The following is a 17868-nucleotide window of genomic DNA, read 5'->3' as shown; positions in this document are numbered from 1 at the left end:
ATTTCCCACGAGCAAGCATTAATGATGCTGTTTGAAAGCTACATTCCTGGGATTGGCTTTATGTCTGACCTCTCAACAGGACTCAATACATCAGATTGTAACAAATTATATCAGATCATGTCATGATTTTAAAAGCTCAGCTGTATGTCTGGACCTTGTTCACTGTACTAGTTCCAGCCTGTTTAATGTACACAGCCTGAAAAGTAACTGGAAACATTGCCCTTTGGATACAGTTTGTTGGTCACTAAAATAACTCACCAAAAGTTACCTTACAAGTTAAGTAAGCATTATCCTCGCATTATTTAACAAACAAGGCTACAGTACAGTAAGGCTACGTATTTACAGCTATGCTTTGACGACAACATGCTAACATGCTCACAATTAAAATGGAAATATGCGTATGTTTAGCAGGCATGATGTTTACCATTTTAAATGTGTTGCTGATGCTGCTACACTAAACACGAAGTACTACATCTGTGAGGTAAAAACATCCCGTCATTACTTTCAAATCCATGCCCAATAAATGTACACATTTTTTAATTTAATAAAAACAGCTGAAAAGACACTGAGACAGAAATCACATCTACAATGCAAGTTAGAAGGTTTTATCAGATCCACCATCCTATATATTATGTGCTAATAAATAAATGAATGAATTAACTAAATAATCACTTTTTCACTGACTTCAGCCCACTTTGCATATAGTTAAACTAATCAGCATAGTATTCTGTGATGTTTTCTCTGTAATCTATATTTATTTGTACAATAGCAACAGTAGCTCCATGCAGATCTACCAGTCTCTGACTAAAGCCAGCTCCACAGGGTTTGAGTTTGGGCATGGTTCCAGACTGCCAGATAGACTGCGTTCCTGACAGTGACAGGTTGTGAGGGTTGTTCTTGGAAAACAGAGCAGAGCGAGCGAATGTAGTCAGGCCACCGGTGTGTGCAACACCTTTGTATATGACTCATCAAAATCAATTAGTGTTTTATATTGTCTACATGACAGAGAAACAATTTGCCTGACTCTTTAACATCCCTTCACCACCAGGTCCAGTGGAGCCTTTATGGAACCAAGTAGGGTATTTGTTTCCCTGTGGGTTAAACATGCATTTTTCCTTTTTTCTCATTAGCTAATAAAAACACAATACAAAATACATACAGTCTTGTACCTTTCACTCTATTTGGATATTTTGTTACTTTTTTCACTCAAAATGAAATGTTGTATGCGTATGAGTCATGTTGCAGCTGGTTAGCCTAAGGCATGGTCTAACTCTTTGTATACAGACTTTTCTGGACGGCAATGGGAGAAATTAATGGGAAATTCATTTCCGGAACCCAAGGTCTCTCTGAGAAGGCAGGACTTTTGAGCTCTTATGCTGTAGCCTGGCTCCGACCTCCTACGTACTTCCGCTCAATTTTTATTTTCCTTCAGTAAACCGTCTGGGTTTGCGGTATATTCTTGGATTTTCTCTGGCCAAATCTTTGGCGGTCCAATCAGCGAACAGAAGGAGTGGCTGAGAACGATGACGTTGAGGTTGTGCACTAGTTGGAGTAGGAGTTCCATAATGGCGGCGGAGAACGATGCGAGCAAAGCCATTTGTTTCATTGTGGCAACGCTACCGAATATCCAGAAGTTAAAGCCTGAGCAAGATCAATCTTTGCTGAGTTTTGTGGGCGGAAGGAAGTTAACACTTGTTAATGGAGAGTGGACTATCTGTACGAATGAAATGTACAGGAGTCTGGTGGGACCAGGCTACTGATGCTGTAGATTTAAGGACAAATGAAAATCAATAGGTGATTCATTTCATCAGTGCGTCATCTCCAAAAATATATTTAATATTTTGTGCATTCATTCAGGGTACAATACGTCATTTATAAGTTAAGCTTAATTGAAGCATTTAACATTCAGACATGCCGTTAAACAACCTGTGTAGCCTCTCCTACATGTAGCTGTGACATGATGGGTGACTACAACTTGAAGTTTCCCTTTAATGACATCTGTAGGCAATAATGTGGGAGTGCGAGAGAGTGGGCATAACGACTTTATTTTTTTCCTCAACTCACCTTGTTTTCAATTATGCAACTGGTAATGGAAACACTTTCAAAAAAATATGAAAATCCATGTGGCAACTGTAAGATTTGGTTACTTCTAACAAAGAACCCATTTGACTTGTTTTCACAGGTAAAGGTGCAATACCGACAGCTAGTGTTTAAAATAATTACTGCAGTACAAATTCAAAATACTGTAGAGCAGGGGTGTCAAACTCAACTTCACTGATGGCCACACTGGAAAATAAGAATCACATCAAGGCCCAGACATGTTTAGTTTATTGATATGCTTTTATTTAATCAAAGAAGTCAAATATCTTGTCAGAAAAAGTGACAAAAACTTTGACAAAAGTGACAACGTTGGAAAATGTTACAAATTGTCAAAAAATATGACGTTAGAAAAAGCGACAAAAACTAGGTGCGCAAAAATGTTCTGTGAACCTAAACGGATATGCAAGGGGCCGGATTTGGCCCGCAAGCCTTGAGTTTGACACATGTGCTGTAGAGAGCCGTCTCCCCGACCCCTCCTCCCCAGACTCAAAGTTCACGGACGTTGTTCACAACAATGTTGCTGGTTTACTGTTATAATAAACAATAAAGTCACAGTGCATGCATTTATATTTACCTGGGTTACATGCAGAGCTTTCTTCTATTAATTTATACATAAAGCTTTTGGTTGGTAAACTGACTAAAACCAAATCACATCATGGACCACTCTGAAACACATACTGTATGTTGGAGGAAAACTGGCAGTTAATGCTTTGTTCACTTCTGAGGTATATTTAATTCATAAGAATCATTGCAAATCAAGCAGCAAACAATGTAATTAATAAAAAAGGAAAGTGATTTAAGTCCTGTCAAAATATAAAATGCTAACTTTTCTGAGTAAAGTTTGCATGTTCTTCTATTGTGGGAGTGCAACACATTCTCACTCTCATCTCGTAAAATACTTTTTTCTCTCATGTTCATGCTTGGCTGTGTATTGTAGTAGTGGATTTAAAATAATATTGCAGTCCCTAGAGTCAATCTGCTGGCTAAAAAATACCTAGCACATGTTATGCTGTGGCCTCGGATAATCTAATGAGAATTTCTACAAGCATTACATTTGACATCTGACATTTACACAGCATACAGTATATAAACCTTCTAAAAGTTAGTGTGGCAGAGTCACCATACCTGTTTCATTTTCATTGTGAGGCCCCACATGTGACCTAAAGAATTCTCCTTTTATCCAATCAGCAGTCAGAATTACGACCCTTGCACAGTATGTCCTGTGCACAGTATGTCCTGTTACAAAAGTATTTTCTGGTATGATAATTTAGTTTAACTGTTTTATTTTAAAGAGAAGATTTTAATGTTTTTCTTAAATAACTTTTTAACAGTATTTATCCACATACAACATCTTAAATATAACAAATTTATTTAACTTCCATACATGAATAGGTGTGGGGTTAAACAATAAAAACAAATTGACGAATTATAAAACTTAAGCTTCAGTAAAAGTGGTCTGAATGCAAGAACATCACTTTTAGGCAATGGTGCTAAAATCGCTCTCATTTCATGGCTAAACCATACATGTGCTGTATTAGAACCTGTGTTAATGATTGTTTTTAATTGGCTTTTTAAAGTTCTAAAAATTGAGTTGTTACAAAGGCAAAATATGTTGCATCCTCAAAATGACAAATTTAACCAATGTATCGTCTTACAAGAGCTTCACATCAACGTCAGATTGTCCTGCTCCGTGTCACCCTTTCCATCTTCCACACTGTTGTCCTCAGATGTTGATTTATTACTTCTGTGAAATACAGACAGATAAATATTCATTTTTGCAAATAAGCCATGTGTCATACCAGCATTAGATTAGCCACAAACAGCTTAAGATCTGTTGACGTTTTAAAATATGTTAAACTACATACTATCCAGTTAATTACACTATGAAATAAATTAGATACGGTATACAATGGACCTACATCATATTTCACTTTCTTTGCTTCAATGTACACTTTTTCTCTGGTAACAATACTGTATAGAAAGTACTGTGAGGCTTAACTGCATAGACAAAGAATACTCTATACATCTCTACCTGTGTGTTGCTTTTCAAATTTTCTCTCTCGATAGGAGTTGCCCTTCTTCATTAGGTAGAGAAGGATCAAGTCACAGATGAAAGCTCCCTGTTAAATAAAGTTTCTGTCACAACTGGCAAAATGCAACAAAAACAATCCTGTGCAGTTCTTTAAAACTTTTGAATGTTGTTTAACACATCATGATTAATGACACTTACAGCACCCATCAAAGCCAGCCCTGAGCCAACATTGATGGCTGTTGGGATGATGCTGAACTTCCCAGCCTATGAATAACAGAAAAATTAGAAATCTGGTTTAGCGCAAAAATCATCCTAAAAACTTACTACTAAAAAATACTACTAAATATACTGTCTTTTGTTAAAAATGTCTTTGAATGTGATTTCAGTTTGATACATTAATGTAACCTGCAGTTCACTGAGATGCAAAAGAAATTATAACATCACAATGCATCCTAATCCTGTTGTTGTAGACAATCCAACTACAAGCTTTTGATAGTTTGTTATGTGCTAATATGCTGTGTATTGCATTTATGTCACATCATAAAGCTTTGACAAAGCGGACAGTATTCATTGGCCGTTCAAAACGCATTCACCTTTCCGTGCACCATGACGTTAAATTGGATACCATAGACTTTCAATAGAGATCTATAGGTCTCACCAGCAGCATTTTTGAAATACCGAGTGTGTCTGTTGGGAAAAAGAAAAGGAAAATATGGAGGCATGAGAGAATACAAATATTTTTTTTCCAAGTAAGAAACATGGATCATTTTTTCCTTTCAAATCGTGTTTTCAAATATATAATTACATTGTTTAAGAAAATGATAAATATGTGTCTGTGCATAAGACAGTGTCTGCAGTGAGTCTGACCTGAAGTTAAATCCGGTTGCGATGGTCTTGTTGGAGACGCTGACATCCAGACGAGTAAAGTGGTACTGTGGATGGCAGTTAGAGTGGCCTTTGTCAAGATCACAGTCCCACTCTATGATAATGCCAATGGAGCCACCCTGGAAAACACAATAGAAATGGGGTCACATGTGGCTATTAAATAATGTTAACTAATCATGGTAAATAGGGTGGGCACACGTCTACAAACTACAGTCCAACAGGGCCAATGGCCCCCAAAGCATGTCTCCTTTAACACAATGATGCTCACTTCAGAATGAGATGCACATATAGAATTTATGAATAAATGTTCAAATTAAAATTCCTATAAATAATGTGTCTTTTTTAATGGTGCCTCTTTTGCATTTCCAAATGTACTCTGTGTGTTGTGTTCTGTCCAAATTATTGAAATGACTGTGGTGGAAATGTGCCTAAACGATGACAAATAAGTCAACTGACTACCGTGTAACTACCATGTAACTAATTGATTCACCTTTCCAACTTCTCCGTTTCGGTACCAGTGCTTTCTTTTCCCCACCTTTAAAATGTGTATTGTGCATCCCTTGTAATCAAGCAAGATCTCTGCATATTATTAGGAAACAATGTGTTTCTGTCATAGGCTACTTAATTCTATTTTTAGTGTTATTTTCTAAGAAACAAAACCATGAAATTAATTTGTTTAATCACTAAATAAAAATGACAGCTGTTTATTTTTTCCACTGTGATGTAGATTTGATGACACCTGGACTGTTGTTTCTTTTGCTGTTCTGACAAACAAAATAACAATATTAAATTCAATCTAAGTTGAAAAGTGTATTACTGACCAATGTGGCCATGTCCTGGAAGTTGTATCCAGCTCTTCTGGTGATGTCACCCAGGTGAAAGATGGGACAGTAGGGGTGAAGCACCTGGTCAAATCGGCATTTCTTCAAAAAGGAGTCATCAGTCGTTTCCAGAACGTTGGACCTCAGAGTTAAGAAGTACACAGTATAATAAAACGCATGATAACTGATTCCAGTTACCGAGTGGTACATTAAGGTTGTTGAGTGTTGAACACAAAAGAAGAGGATTTACTTTGAAAATGTGAATTTTGGAAATTGGATGAAATTCTTTATGTAGATGGTGAAGTTTTCAGCATTTGTCAGCAGAGGCCCTCTGTCAAAAGAAAAAAGAGGATTGAAATTAAGTGCTAAACATTCAGAGTCTTACTAAAAAAAAAACTTGGTCATTTGGTAAAACAGGCAGTTTAGCCTAAATTCAATTCAATTACATTACATTTTATTTATAGTATTAATTCAGAGTTATCTCAAGACACATGAAGTTCATTTGTTAACTTAGGTTTGGGAGCAGGGCCACGCCTAAACCACACCTCGAAATCACCAGACAGACCTACATATACCGTGCTGCGCAGCCAGGCTTGTGTCTCTGATTGCTTGACGCAAGAGGGTCAGCGTTTCACGCACTCAGTCATGGATCCGGAGCTACAGCTACGCTCACCTGATGTGAACTACGATCCGTACAACAATCTATTCGAAACAGTTTCTGTCACGTTTCTGTCTGTTTCTGTCTTTCCTCTGAGAAAGTGCAGCGCATCCTGTCAAACTTTCTTCTTGCAGTCAGATGCTCCAGTCAGATGCTGCCTGCTATTCCTCCTTTGGCATCTAAATTCTGCCATTTGCTTAGTTCTGTAAGCAAATTCCACCTTGTCTAACCTTTTGTCCAATGCCGCTGCCATCCCCTCTTTCCACCTTAGCGTTGTCTTGGACGGGGCGTGCAAATGCACTTGTGGCGGCATTTTCTGGCTTCTTGGAACTGCATTTCCTTTTTCTACGAGGACTTTGTCATTCAGCTATACACGATGCAGCTCCCTCCGTGGATTTGGCGGATGCTACGGGGGGAGATGATCCGCTCAGCCCTCGGAATTCTGTGATTGAGCACGGAGTCCGGGTCTCCTTCGTCAGCGCTCCATTAAGTATACCACTTTGTTGTGGCTGCCATTCTTTGGGGGCACAAATGGTCAAAAGTCCTTATTAATTTACTCCGACACTACAGCAGTAGTAGACATCTTAAATAAAGAAATTCAGACACTCGGCTCCAGTATCGGAAATTCACCCTACACCAGTGACACCGTTTTCAGCCACAACCACTAACACACAACAGCTGAGAAACCTCTTACGCCTCACAAGACCGCAACATCAGCGGTCTCTCCCAGCACTCTCTCAGCCTACTTTAACGAGCTGGAATTGCTTTAAGGAACATCAAGCCACATATCGGCTTCCATTACCCTCTCTGGTCGTCAAGTCCATCTACAGTTTTATCACCCATGCTCATTCCATTCAACTTTTTTTCAGCTTTTGAGGTGTTCAGAATTTGCACCAACTTCATCCGTCTACAATCGTTCTCGTCATCCCCAGTTTATCATACATCACCATACACACTTCAAAGTTTCCTTCCTCATTTATGTCTTCCAGTTTAGCTACCACCTCAACCCCTATGAGCCACTAATCAAATACATCGGCTCAGTGTACACCGCCAAGGTATCTCCACAACATCCACTTTTAACTATTCCAAAACGGCCATTCCATTCTGGTTTCAGAAACATCTGACCAGAATTCTCTGCTTTTCAGCCATATCACGCAAACATTATTCCAGCCACTCTTCCGTACATTCACAACAATCTCAACGATCTCTGTCAAGCCCAGACACAACAGTTCTACACAATCTGACACTTTTGGGGGTCTGTAAACTATTTGGGCAAAAACTGCTTCTGAGACGGAACCCCTACTCTGAGTCTCCTCCACCCAGTCATCATACATCCTCCCAAACCAGCCGTCAGATGACATCCACATCAATTTATCTATCTGCACATTCATAATGTTCATTACATCTTTAACTAACTCATGGTCATGGCGTGGTCCATGCTAGTGTGTTTACAGATAGAGTAGGTCTAGAACACACTCTATAATTTACAAGGACTCAACAATTCTAGTAATTCCCCCAAGAGCAAGCCTAAACAGACAAGGCCAGGTCAAGCCGCTGAGTATCTGCTCTTTGCTTAGGTGACTGTAGTATTTAAATGCAGCTTAATGGTAAGCAAGAGAACAGTGTCAACTGTCAAAGGCTCAGTAGATTTATGAAGGCACAGCCTGATACGTACTGCAGGGCCTGTTGGCCAAAACATTATTTGACATGTATACTGTGCATCCACAGAAACTTTTGGCACACATTACTATTATTATTGAAAATACATTTCTCTTCAAACCATGGGGCAATAAGGACACATACAACAATAAATATTATACTTGTTGTACGTGCCCTATTGCACCATGGGTTGGAGAGAAACATATTTTAATGGCACATATTAAAGAATTAACCATACACTTGACTTGACTTACTGTGTCCTGATAAGTTTCAAACTGAATTTTTAAAGTCATTTAAATTAAGACTAATGCTTTCCGTCGGTCTCTCTGAAAAGCATTTGGCCCCATTATACACATGCCTCAGTGACATCAAGGTGATGTCTGCTAATTTGTATTGTCATTGCTGGGTTCCATGAGTTATTCAATACATACTGTGTATACAAAAATGCACAAGATGTATGTAACTGCATTGCTCATTACTGTGGTTTGAATATTCTTTCAATGGGACACCAGCCGTAGATTTCACAGGTCCCAGTGGAGTTTTCATCTTTTCTTAAGCATTGGCCACTCATAATTCCTGAAGAAAAACAGCACAATAAGACAGTCGCACAGCTTATCACATGTGAAAAGACACCATATTTGAATTTCTGTTGCAAAGATATGGATTATAAATAATCAGTTCAAATGAGAGTTGTGCTATTATTTCCAAATTCCATGTCAGTGGCATAGACTTAAACAGACAGAAACCAATCACCACATTCCTTAAATTTATCTTAAACACTTGTGTTTTCTATCATGCATGTTGCACTCATTTCCTTTATTTGGAAAACAAGAGAGAATGTAACCTTGTTGAATTAGGATCAGAATGGCACTAAGCCAATGAAACTGAATGGCGTTTCTCTCTTACCGTTACCAGCCACTATCATCTTCCCCTCTTCACAGTCCTTGTCATCTCGACAGTGACCATTCAGCACTTTGGGGTTCTGAGAACAACGTCACAGCCAAAAAACAGATGTTCATGAAACATTTACCCACAACAGACTAGTTTTTTACAAGTCACAAACAAGGCTTGTAAAATAAAAAATAATATAAAAAAATACATGAGAAGAAGTGCTGTCAAAAGATTAAAACATTTAATCGTGACAATCACATTAATGTCATAGTTAACTCGCAATTCATCGCACATCTATTCTAAATGTCCCTTGATTTCTTTTTGTCCCACTATTTTTTTCTCATTTTCATTTTCTTATTAATATGGAAAAGAGGATCGGCTTGCTTTGTGCAAATGTTTTTTTCATTGAAAACAACATTGGCATATAGCCTGCTGTAGTGTTCAATTTCACAACATTCTTACTTGGAGCAGTCATTCACACTTATAATCTCTCACAGTGTAAGACTGTCCATCAATAGAAGGGTGCTGTTACGCATCACACCACACACAATAGTGTCGGCTCTGTCTGTAATGCGTCTGCTTGGCATGTGCAAATCGCTGGTGCTAAGGGGGGGAAATGGCCAATTTCCCCTTTTCCCCCCACATAAACTGCCTGGAGCTGTCCGTGGTTCTGAAAGTTTAGCAACATTTCGCCCAAGTGGCGAAATGTTCAGTGTGGCGTGCACTTGGCTCAGCTGTTGGAGATAGCCAGGAGCCTATTACTGTGGGCACACAGACACCTGCTGTCATTATTAAATCACATCACATGTCATTTAGATGACGCTATATCAAAAGCGACTTACAATTGCTGTATATCAGAGGTCACACACCTCTGGTGCAACTAGGGGTTAAGTGTCTTGCTCAGGGACACATTGGTTGATGTATCGCAGTGGGAATCAAACCTGGATCTCTCACACCAAAGGCTTCACTACCTGTCCAATGCATATTCATGAGAGGTTTTTATCAAAATAATACATTATTTGATTGAACTGGTTCGGTGAGAATAGGAAGAGCTATTAGTCTATGTTCTGCTTATGGACCTTGTGTCGCAGGTGGCGTTGACAACATCAGCTTCACCCTTGACCCAACAGTAACAGCTCTTAGAGGGCAAAGCCCATACAAAATAGAACAATAGTTATGCATTGTAACTCCAAATTCTCTGAGTATAGGCGTAGCCCTCTAAGATTCAGGCCACCTGCTTCCGAAACAGCTGAAGAAAAATGCTGATGTTGGGAGCAGATCTCTGGTTGTGCAACTGTGATATACAGTAACTGGGGACGTAATAGAGGTCCATGCAGGGCACAAGGGAGCTAAAGAAATCTTCACAACTGTGCATGCGCAGAGTGGTTACCCAACAGCGACAGGTCTTAGAAGACTGGGCCTATACTCATAGAATCTGGAGTTGCAATACGCAACTACCGTTAGAGGTTGTTTATGGACACATGTCTGTGCCTTTTCTTCTCAAAAATTCATGTTTTAGTGAAACTTGACTGTGCCTTGCTGGAACATGATAAATGACATTTCCCACTCAATTGTGGCAGCTTTTCACTCAGGGGCCATTGGTGAAAGTTTAAAATGTATACAAGAGAGGTGTTTATGGCTGTGTAGTCAGTGCTTGTACAGACCTGCTATTCTTCTTGGCAGATACAGTAAGGCAAGAGAACAGGAGAGGCTGAGTTTACATACCAAGAACCCTCTGGAAATTTGTAGCTACATATACTGTATAGCTAAGAGAATGAACAGTATTGAACAGTATAAGTGTGACACACTTAGCGTCTCTTACCAACTCACAATTCTAATTAACTCAACTAACACACACACACACACACACATGCAAACCAATAGAAAGGGAGATGTGTCAGCCTTTGTTAAAAGTTAAAAATATTTTTGTCTGTTTTCTGTACTCATTGTGCAATGTGCAAATTACAGAGTCACTTTAAGGGGTTACTGAAATGTGTAACTGTTTTCTTCATCCTGGCATTTTGGCTGATTGGCTCAAGTAACCATTTATCACGAGAGATAACATGCTTGTCTCTATAGTTCATTGAAATTTAAACATAAGGGGACCTAAGTGTTAATAAGTTTGCATTTTTCCTTTTCATCTCTTCTCTAACCTCAGCAACACATTGCCCATTGTATATTTAAACATTGCAGGCTGGAATAGTTTCCAGATGATCAGATGTCAAACAGTGGAGAGTAACTTAAGTAACCTTAAGATAAACATTAGTCACAGAAACTGCACACGTCTAAACAGCACATCGTGCCCTCCCAACACATCTTCACCAACATTATAGGTTGATTTCTACTAAACCATACCCAAAACGACACATACGACCATTCTATTTACTTCCACTGTGGCAATTACATCATGTGCCCGCTTTTAACAGGCACAGTTTTAAACACGTAGTTAATGTTGTCAAAGTAACTAGTAACGTTTATGAAGGGCAAGTAAAACATCAGGGACTGGCTTAAGTCACATAAAATTAATAAAGTGAGGATGTAATGTGATGTTATGGATGTAATTTGTTTCATTTTAGTTGACTTTTGGTTTCCCATGGGACATGATCCCCAGTCTCCAGAGTGAAGGTCCTGTGTTTGTTTAACCCATTCATCACTACAACCTTCTTCCTTATGTGGAAACTGACAATCTTATACTTTGTCACCTCACTTCCTGCTTAATATTGCTTTCAACAATTACCACAGCCACAAGAGGTTGCCGCCTAACAAGAAACATAGTTTTGGATCTAATTGTGGGTCATCATGAGCTGCTTGCATAGTTGTGCAATGCATTTTCTAGGTGAGGACGGGATGGCCCTCCAGCTAGATGATGCTCACAGCAGTTGGTATCCTAGCGTTAAACACAAACATGTTTGTACTTTGAAGCACTACAGGAAAATGTAGCTCTCTATAACATAAAATAAGAGAATACCGTGTAATGGAACATGCAATTCAGAGAATGCATAAAGTGTGATGAATAAAGTTGTTGGTTAGGTTGCTAAAAAGACCACAGGAGTGAGACAGAGAGAGTCTCTGATTAGATTCCTTCTTCTCTAACATCCCAAACATCGTTTGCCCTTTCAATACCAGGAACTGGGCCCCTGTTCAACAGGAAACTGTGGTCAAGGTAAGGCAGTGGCAAGTAACAGACTTTATCAACACACTGATAGTCTTTAAACCTCACGCACACACATACAGTACATATCCACATCCATGTTAAGAGACTGACCATCTTCAATGCACAGCAACTACAACGAAGAGCAAAGGCAATGAGTTCCAACCTTGGTAAAGGTAAAAAGACGGAGAGCCTCACAATCTTCCTGTGCATAGAAACTTTACTCAACCTTTTATAGCTTCAAAATATGTTAAGATGTCAAATTCCTCATTGTTTTTACGGTCCCACGTTAAAATGAACTTGGGTTTAAACACTTGTAATGGCTGATATTTTTCTTCCATTTGTCTGTAATGTGTTTTAACAGATTGTTGAGAAAGATTTTTTTTCAAATTAATTGAGGAGGATAATGTACACCTGACAAACAACTTTGACTTGGTGAGGCAAGGATAACATGACTACTGCACTGTTGGCAAAATGTGTTTATTCTGTACCACATTGTATGATAAATTGATCATTACTACTGGCATTATAATTAGCAAATTAGATCTAAGATATGAAGTATTTTGACAGCTGCTATTACAGTCACTAAAAGGATCTGTTCTGTATTCTTACCTCAGCGCAGTATCCCAGCCTCTGGTTTGGCGTCTCTAAGAAATTAGTTACGACAAACAGAACAGCTTCACCCTATGTGGAGAAAACAATCTGCATTGGTCTTTATGTTGACATCATAACATGAGGACCCCTGTGGTGCCTCACAGCATTGGACTCTCTATCTTAAGGGGTGTTTTGATGTTCCCATGACATACTAAGGACCTCTTAAGAATGGAAAAAAAGATGAAAACATTTCTTTTTACAATTAGCACTAGTACAATGTGCAAAAACCATACTTTGGTGTTCCATTTTTACCTCTCTTCTTAAAATGTCATCACACCTATTTTTTTGTTTTTACAAAATGAACAAAAAACAGTGACAACAAAGACGATCTTGAGACGATAATAATTTAAATATAGATGAAAAAAAAATTAAATAATCTAACCTAAAAATGAATCAGAATCAGATTTAAGTTTTAGTTGAAACATGAATGCCAATAAACCAGAGCTGTGGAGAAAGGTCTGTGAATGTGAATGTGAGACTACACTAACAGTCCCACATCACGTAATTCCCATTTTGTTGCTTTGTCAGCTGGCGCTGATGCATGTTACTACTGGTGCAGTTCAGTTAAATCCTGCTTTATCCATGAATTTGAGCAGGCATAGGGAACAAATGCTTAGAAAAAGTGTGTGTCTTTTAGACGTTTATAAAGTGTGTTCTACATACATACTGTTGTGTAAATGTTTTCACCTGTGGTGGGATGACGTAGTCTTCTGGTCCCCACACCAGCAGACCAGACTCAGTGGTGTTAGTCACTGAGACTCCTTTCAGTTTAGTTATTATAGAGCTCTGGATGGCCTCATCGGTCTCCTGATAGCCCTTCTTGCTTACAAAAACCCACCTGTGGGTGAAAGAAAGAATGCAACAGCTGAAAGTTGTGTTTAAAGCATCCTATTTACTATGTTGTTGTTTGTGTTAAACATTAAAGAACATACAGAGTGATGACCATCATTACATGATATTCTTAGATGCCTGTTGTTTTTACAATGAAGCACTTGGTGACTACATAAGTTAAATATGTTTTCTAGATCAGGCTTACTAGGGTGAGTACTGTTAAATTGAGATACTTTTTGAAAATTTGGATTCTGAAACAATTTACAGATTTTCCATATGTTTAAGCTCAAAACATGGTACATTTCCATAAACATCAATCTCCTTACTACAAAATTCAAAATAAAACTCAAACACAATGTGTCCTAAGACCACTTCTTTTTTTACAGGTGCTACTAGCAAAACTGGACCCCTTATATTGAGATACAAAAAATAATACAAAATACATGGGACACTGTCATTGTCAAAATAGGATACCTAGTGCTATCGTACAAAAGACAGAGACATTGAAGAAGAGGAGCACTTTCAACATGTAATGTCTTCAAGTAAAACTATAGCCTAATAAAATACAACAGCAAAAGTATAGCATCTCTATACCAGACATCTTTTACCACACTTTTCTTTGCTCTTGCTTCTCTTCTCCTGCCTTTCCATGTTCCCTTGCCTTGGATTATGAGGGTTTTAAACTATTTATATACCTATTTATTTACAATTATGACATATTTATTATTTGTTCACAATTTATTCATCTCAGTTCTTTATTCTGGGAATAACTGCCTTTCCCTTTTATGGGTTATAGCTAAACCTTTTTGTATTGAACTTCTTCTTTGCACAGTTCCAGCAAGCTATCTGACATATTTAGAGAAATTATATTTGATCTAGTTTAGAAAATGATTCATCTGAAGACAGAAGGTAAAAGGCTTTTGGAATTACAGTGGAAACAATAGTATATACTTACGTTTACATTCCAGTAACAGAAAGTATTGGGTTTTACATTTTTAGAAGCTTACGCTATGTCATGTCCCTTAACATTGTGATTCTTGGATTAAATGTAACCGAGGATAACTGTCTCTGGTGTCACTGCACATGACCAACGCCTACATATATGACGTCAAATCCATACAACCTTTTTTTCCTTACATACCTTTTAAGCAATACATAGGCTGGTATTGGGTTAATTTCGGTATTCCTTGAAAATAGAATTCATGGCAAAACTGAACTGTGCCATTTTGACAGTGTCCTATTTTGACAATATTCCCCCTATGTCTTTTTTTTTATTTCTGGGTTTTGCTACTGGGTACTGAACAAGCCACAAGAGTCCAGTACACTGGACATTAGAAAAACTTTGTGTGACAGCTGTTCTCCTTACAGACATGAATTGATTAATTAATTTGTACCAATTTATCACGTGTGAAATGAGGTGAGAAAACTACATAGCCACAACATAATTCACTGACTTACCCTATAATGTAACCAATGAAAGATAACTGAATAAGTCTGTACAAAACTCCAACTTTCTTATTTTTGGCGACAATGTATTTTTCCGTTTTATAGTCGAACAAGGAGAGGAAGCATCCTTTGAAGAAACTCCCGGCCATCCTGCAGCTGTCCACGGACAGTTGTGTGTCAGTGTTCCACACCAGAGTTTTAGTGCAGAAGCACAGTTGGGGGGGGGGGGGGGGGGGGGGGGGGGGAGGGGGATGCTTACTACCATCAGCCTCAAGTCCGAATCAACTAGCACAATACAATGTCCAGGTGGGATTTTCAAAATAAGACTGGGCATGGTTGTAATGAGGACAATGACATAGGGTATTCTCTTTTATTTTTGTTTTATTTTTTATTTTTATTGAAGAGCATAGGTACATTCCCTGTATGTATATACAAAAAAGTCAATACCACAGGTGCATATACAGATAAAATATAAGATGTATATAAAGAAAGGTAATAGAAAATGCAATGCACGCAAAATCAAATGTGTTATTCTCAACGTCGCTTAGAGTATTGCCGTATTGGTGCAGTTCTTGAAAAAAGTGTTCAAAGTTTGGTTTGGAGTCCGCCCATTTTGTCTTGTGAATGTGGACAATAGTAACAGTACAAAATAGACGATATCTTTGTCCATCTCATTACCTTCAAAACAAATAACAATGCATTTATCCTCAAATTTAAGGGATCGCCCAGTTTTCTTCCTTAAGATGTTGAAAATTAAATCCAAAATATTTTATTATACATACATATGGTGAAAGAAAAAACAACAGATTGTTTCTTCTTCATCCACTATTCTCTTGGATAAGCATACATCATAATAGTACTTTTCCAGGTCATCCTGCGCGGCTTCCGCTTCTGCTCTTTGTGTGTTGCCGTTCTCAAATCCGTTCGTTTGGCACAACAACAAACTTTGAGCTAAAATGTAACTGGGATGTCATGCAGGGGCTCTGAGATGAGGCTACTTATTTTCATATGTTTTGAGGTGGCCTCTAAATGTTTCAGTTGGTCAGGGCTGAGCAAATTTAAACGTAACAGAAACATCAATAAAAAAAATTGATAAATTAATTACAAAGAAAAGAATGTTCACTGTATACTATGAGGGCTTGCTAGATGTAATTATTTCAATTTGTCAGTGTTTCTTTTCATGGTTATCACAAATCAGCAAACACAGAAGGAACATGGGAAGTGTTTCACATTGCTTGCAAAAAAACAAGTTTTGATCTTAGCTAGATATAAATTATAGGTTTAAAAATGTGCTACTTGTGTTTTAGACCGTGTGTTTTTTAGCCTTGGTGGTGAACCTTTTTATTAACCTTTACATGTATCATCACCAGGCAAGGCAGATTTATTTGTATAGCACATTTCAGTAACAGGGCAGTTCTAAGTGCTTGACATAAAAACCATAAGGAAGAGAAAATACAATGAACATTATGAGCAGTTAAAAACAGTATAAAAGCAGATTTAAAGAATGGCAACATCAAAAAGATAGTTCTTCAGCCTTGACTTAAAAAAACTGAGAGTTGCGACAGACCCGGAGTTTTCTGGTAGTTTGTATCAGATATGTGGAGCGTAAAAACTGAACGCTGCTTCCCCCCGTTTAGTTCTGACTCTAGGGACAGAAAACAAACCTGACCCAGATGACCTGAGAGGTCTGGGTGGGTCATGGTTTACTAGCAGTTTAGAAATGTATTTAGATCCTACACTGTTTAGTGATTTATAAACAAGCTGATGTATTTTGAAATCAATTCTTTGAGGCACAGGAAGCCAGAGCAAAGACTTCAGAACTGGAGTGATGTAATCCACTCTCTTGATCTTAGCGAGCACTCGAGCAGCAACGTTCTGAATCAGCTGCAGCTGTCTGATTGGTTTTTAGGGAGACCTGTCAAGACACTGTTGTAGTCAAGTCTACTGAAGATGAAAGCATGGACAAGTTTTTCCAAATCCTGCTTACACATAAGTCCTTTAACCCTTGTTATATGTCCCATGACATGGTGCTCTGTGGATGCTTTTACATAGACCTTAGTGGTCCCCTGATACCACATCTGAAGTTTCTTTCCCAAAATTCAGCCATGGTGCAGAAATGTTGGGCAAGTTACTTAAGTTACTAAAAAGTAATTAGTTACAGTTGCTAGTTACTTTTTCCAAAAGGTAAGTAAAATAGATACTCAGTTACAAATTATAAAAGTATCTAGTAACTGCAGAAAGTAACTAATGCGTTACTTTCAAGTACATTTTTAAATGCTCAAATGTGACCCCACTTCCACCTCTCTTTAACAGAACATAAAATAAATGTGCACGTTCAATTATTTATGATAAATCTGAACATTATGAATTGGACACTTAATAAAATGCATTATCAACAGAAACTGTCTAAACTCAAACAAATCTAAACTCTTTTAATGTTGCTGTGGGACAAAGTGAGACTAGACTCCAATCAAATGCCATGCACAATGCACATAGATATTATGTCAAGCGGATCGACACAAATAACAACATAGATGTTTTGGAACTTTTCATATTTATTGCCCCTCAACAGGCCACGACTGGGCAAAATTAAATAATGCTTGTTAAGCACTACAGAAAAAATAAATAACAAATATATACACTCTTTGTAGTGCAAATAATGTAAGTGGCCTGATGTTTATTCTTTTGCGCTGGTGAGTGCGTTAAGCTGGCATCTGTATGTATGTGTGTGTGTGTGTGT

The 17868-nt window shown here is 38.1% G+C and overlaps 1 protein-coding gene across 4 annotated transcripts; it reads right to left on the bottom strand.

Annotated features, from left to right (window-relative positions):
• Positions 1-3745: 3745 nt before the first annotated feature.
• LOC116685645 (P2X purinoceptor 5) lies at positions 3746-15343 on the bottom strand. Of its 4 annotated transcripts, none has more exons than XM_032510598.1 (12): positions 15141-15343; positions 13539-13689; positions 12810-12881; positions 9062-9137; positions 8635-8731; positions 6089-6169; positions 5839-5980; positions 5000-5136; positions 4726-4819; positions 4331-4396; positions 4146-4220; positions 3746-3855 (listed from the first exon to the last, which is right to left on the bottom strand). In XM_032510598.1, exons 1-12 carry the CDS (start codon positions 15275-15277, stop codon positions 3763-3765), a joined length of 1221 nt encoding a protein of 406 aa, XP_032366489.1. In that variant the 5' UTR covers positions 15278-15343; the 3' UTR covers positions 3746-3762. The 4 variants fall into 4 exon arrangements, 3 of the variants coding, with proteins under 3 accessions (XP_032366489.1, XP_032366491.1, XP_032366490.1); XR_004331004.1 differs by having other exon boundaries at positions 3747-3855; positions 4791-4819; XM_032510600.1 differs by lacking the exon at positions 6089-6169.
• Positions 15344-17868: the final 2525 nt, after the last annotated feature.

This window comes from Etheostoma spectabile, chromosome 3 (genome assembly GCF_008692095.1).
Source record: "Etheostoma spectabile isolate EspeVRDwgs_2016 chromosome 3, UIUC_Espe_1.0, whole genome shotgun sequence".
NCBI classification, from domain to species: domain Eukaryota; kingdom Metazoa; phylum Chordata; class Actinopteri; order Perciformes; family Percidae; genus Etheostoma; species Etheostoma spectabile.
This window is presented reverse-complemented; position numbering and strand designations above follow the sequence as displayed.

Excerpts from the sequence above, each read along its gene's own strand:
- LOC116685645 (XM_032510598.1), bottom strand. The coding sequence starts at position 15,277 with ATGGCCGGGAGTTTCTTCAAAGGATGCTTCCTCTCCTTGTTCGACTAT. Across the intron at positions 5,981-6,088 it reads CCAAAATTCACATTTTCAAA|GTCCAACGTTCTGGAAACGA; the intron begins GTAAATCCTCTT and ends CTTAACTCTGAG. Across the intron at positions 3,856-4,145 it reads ATCGAGAGAGAAAATTTGAA|GTATTTCACAGAAGTAATAA; the intron begins AAGCAACACACA and ends ATTTATCTGTCT.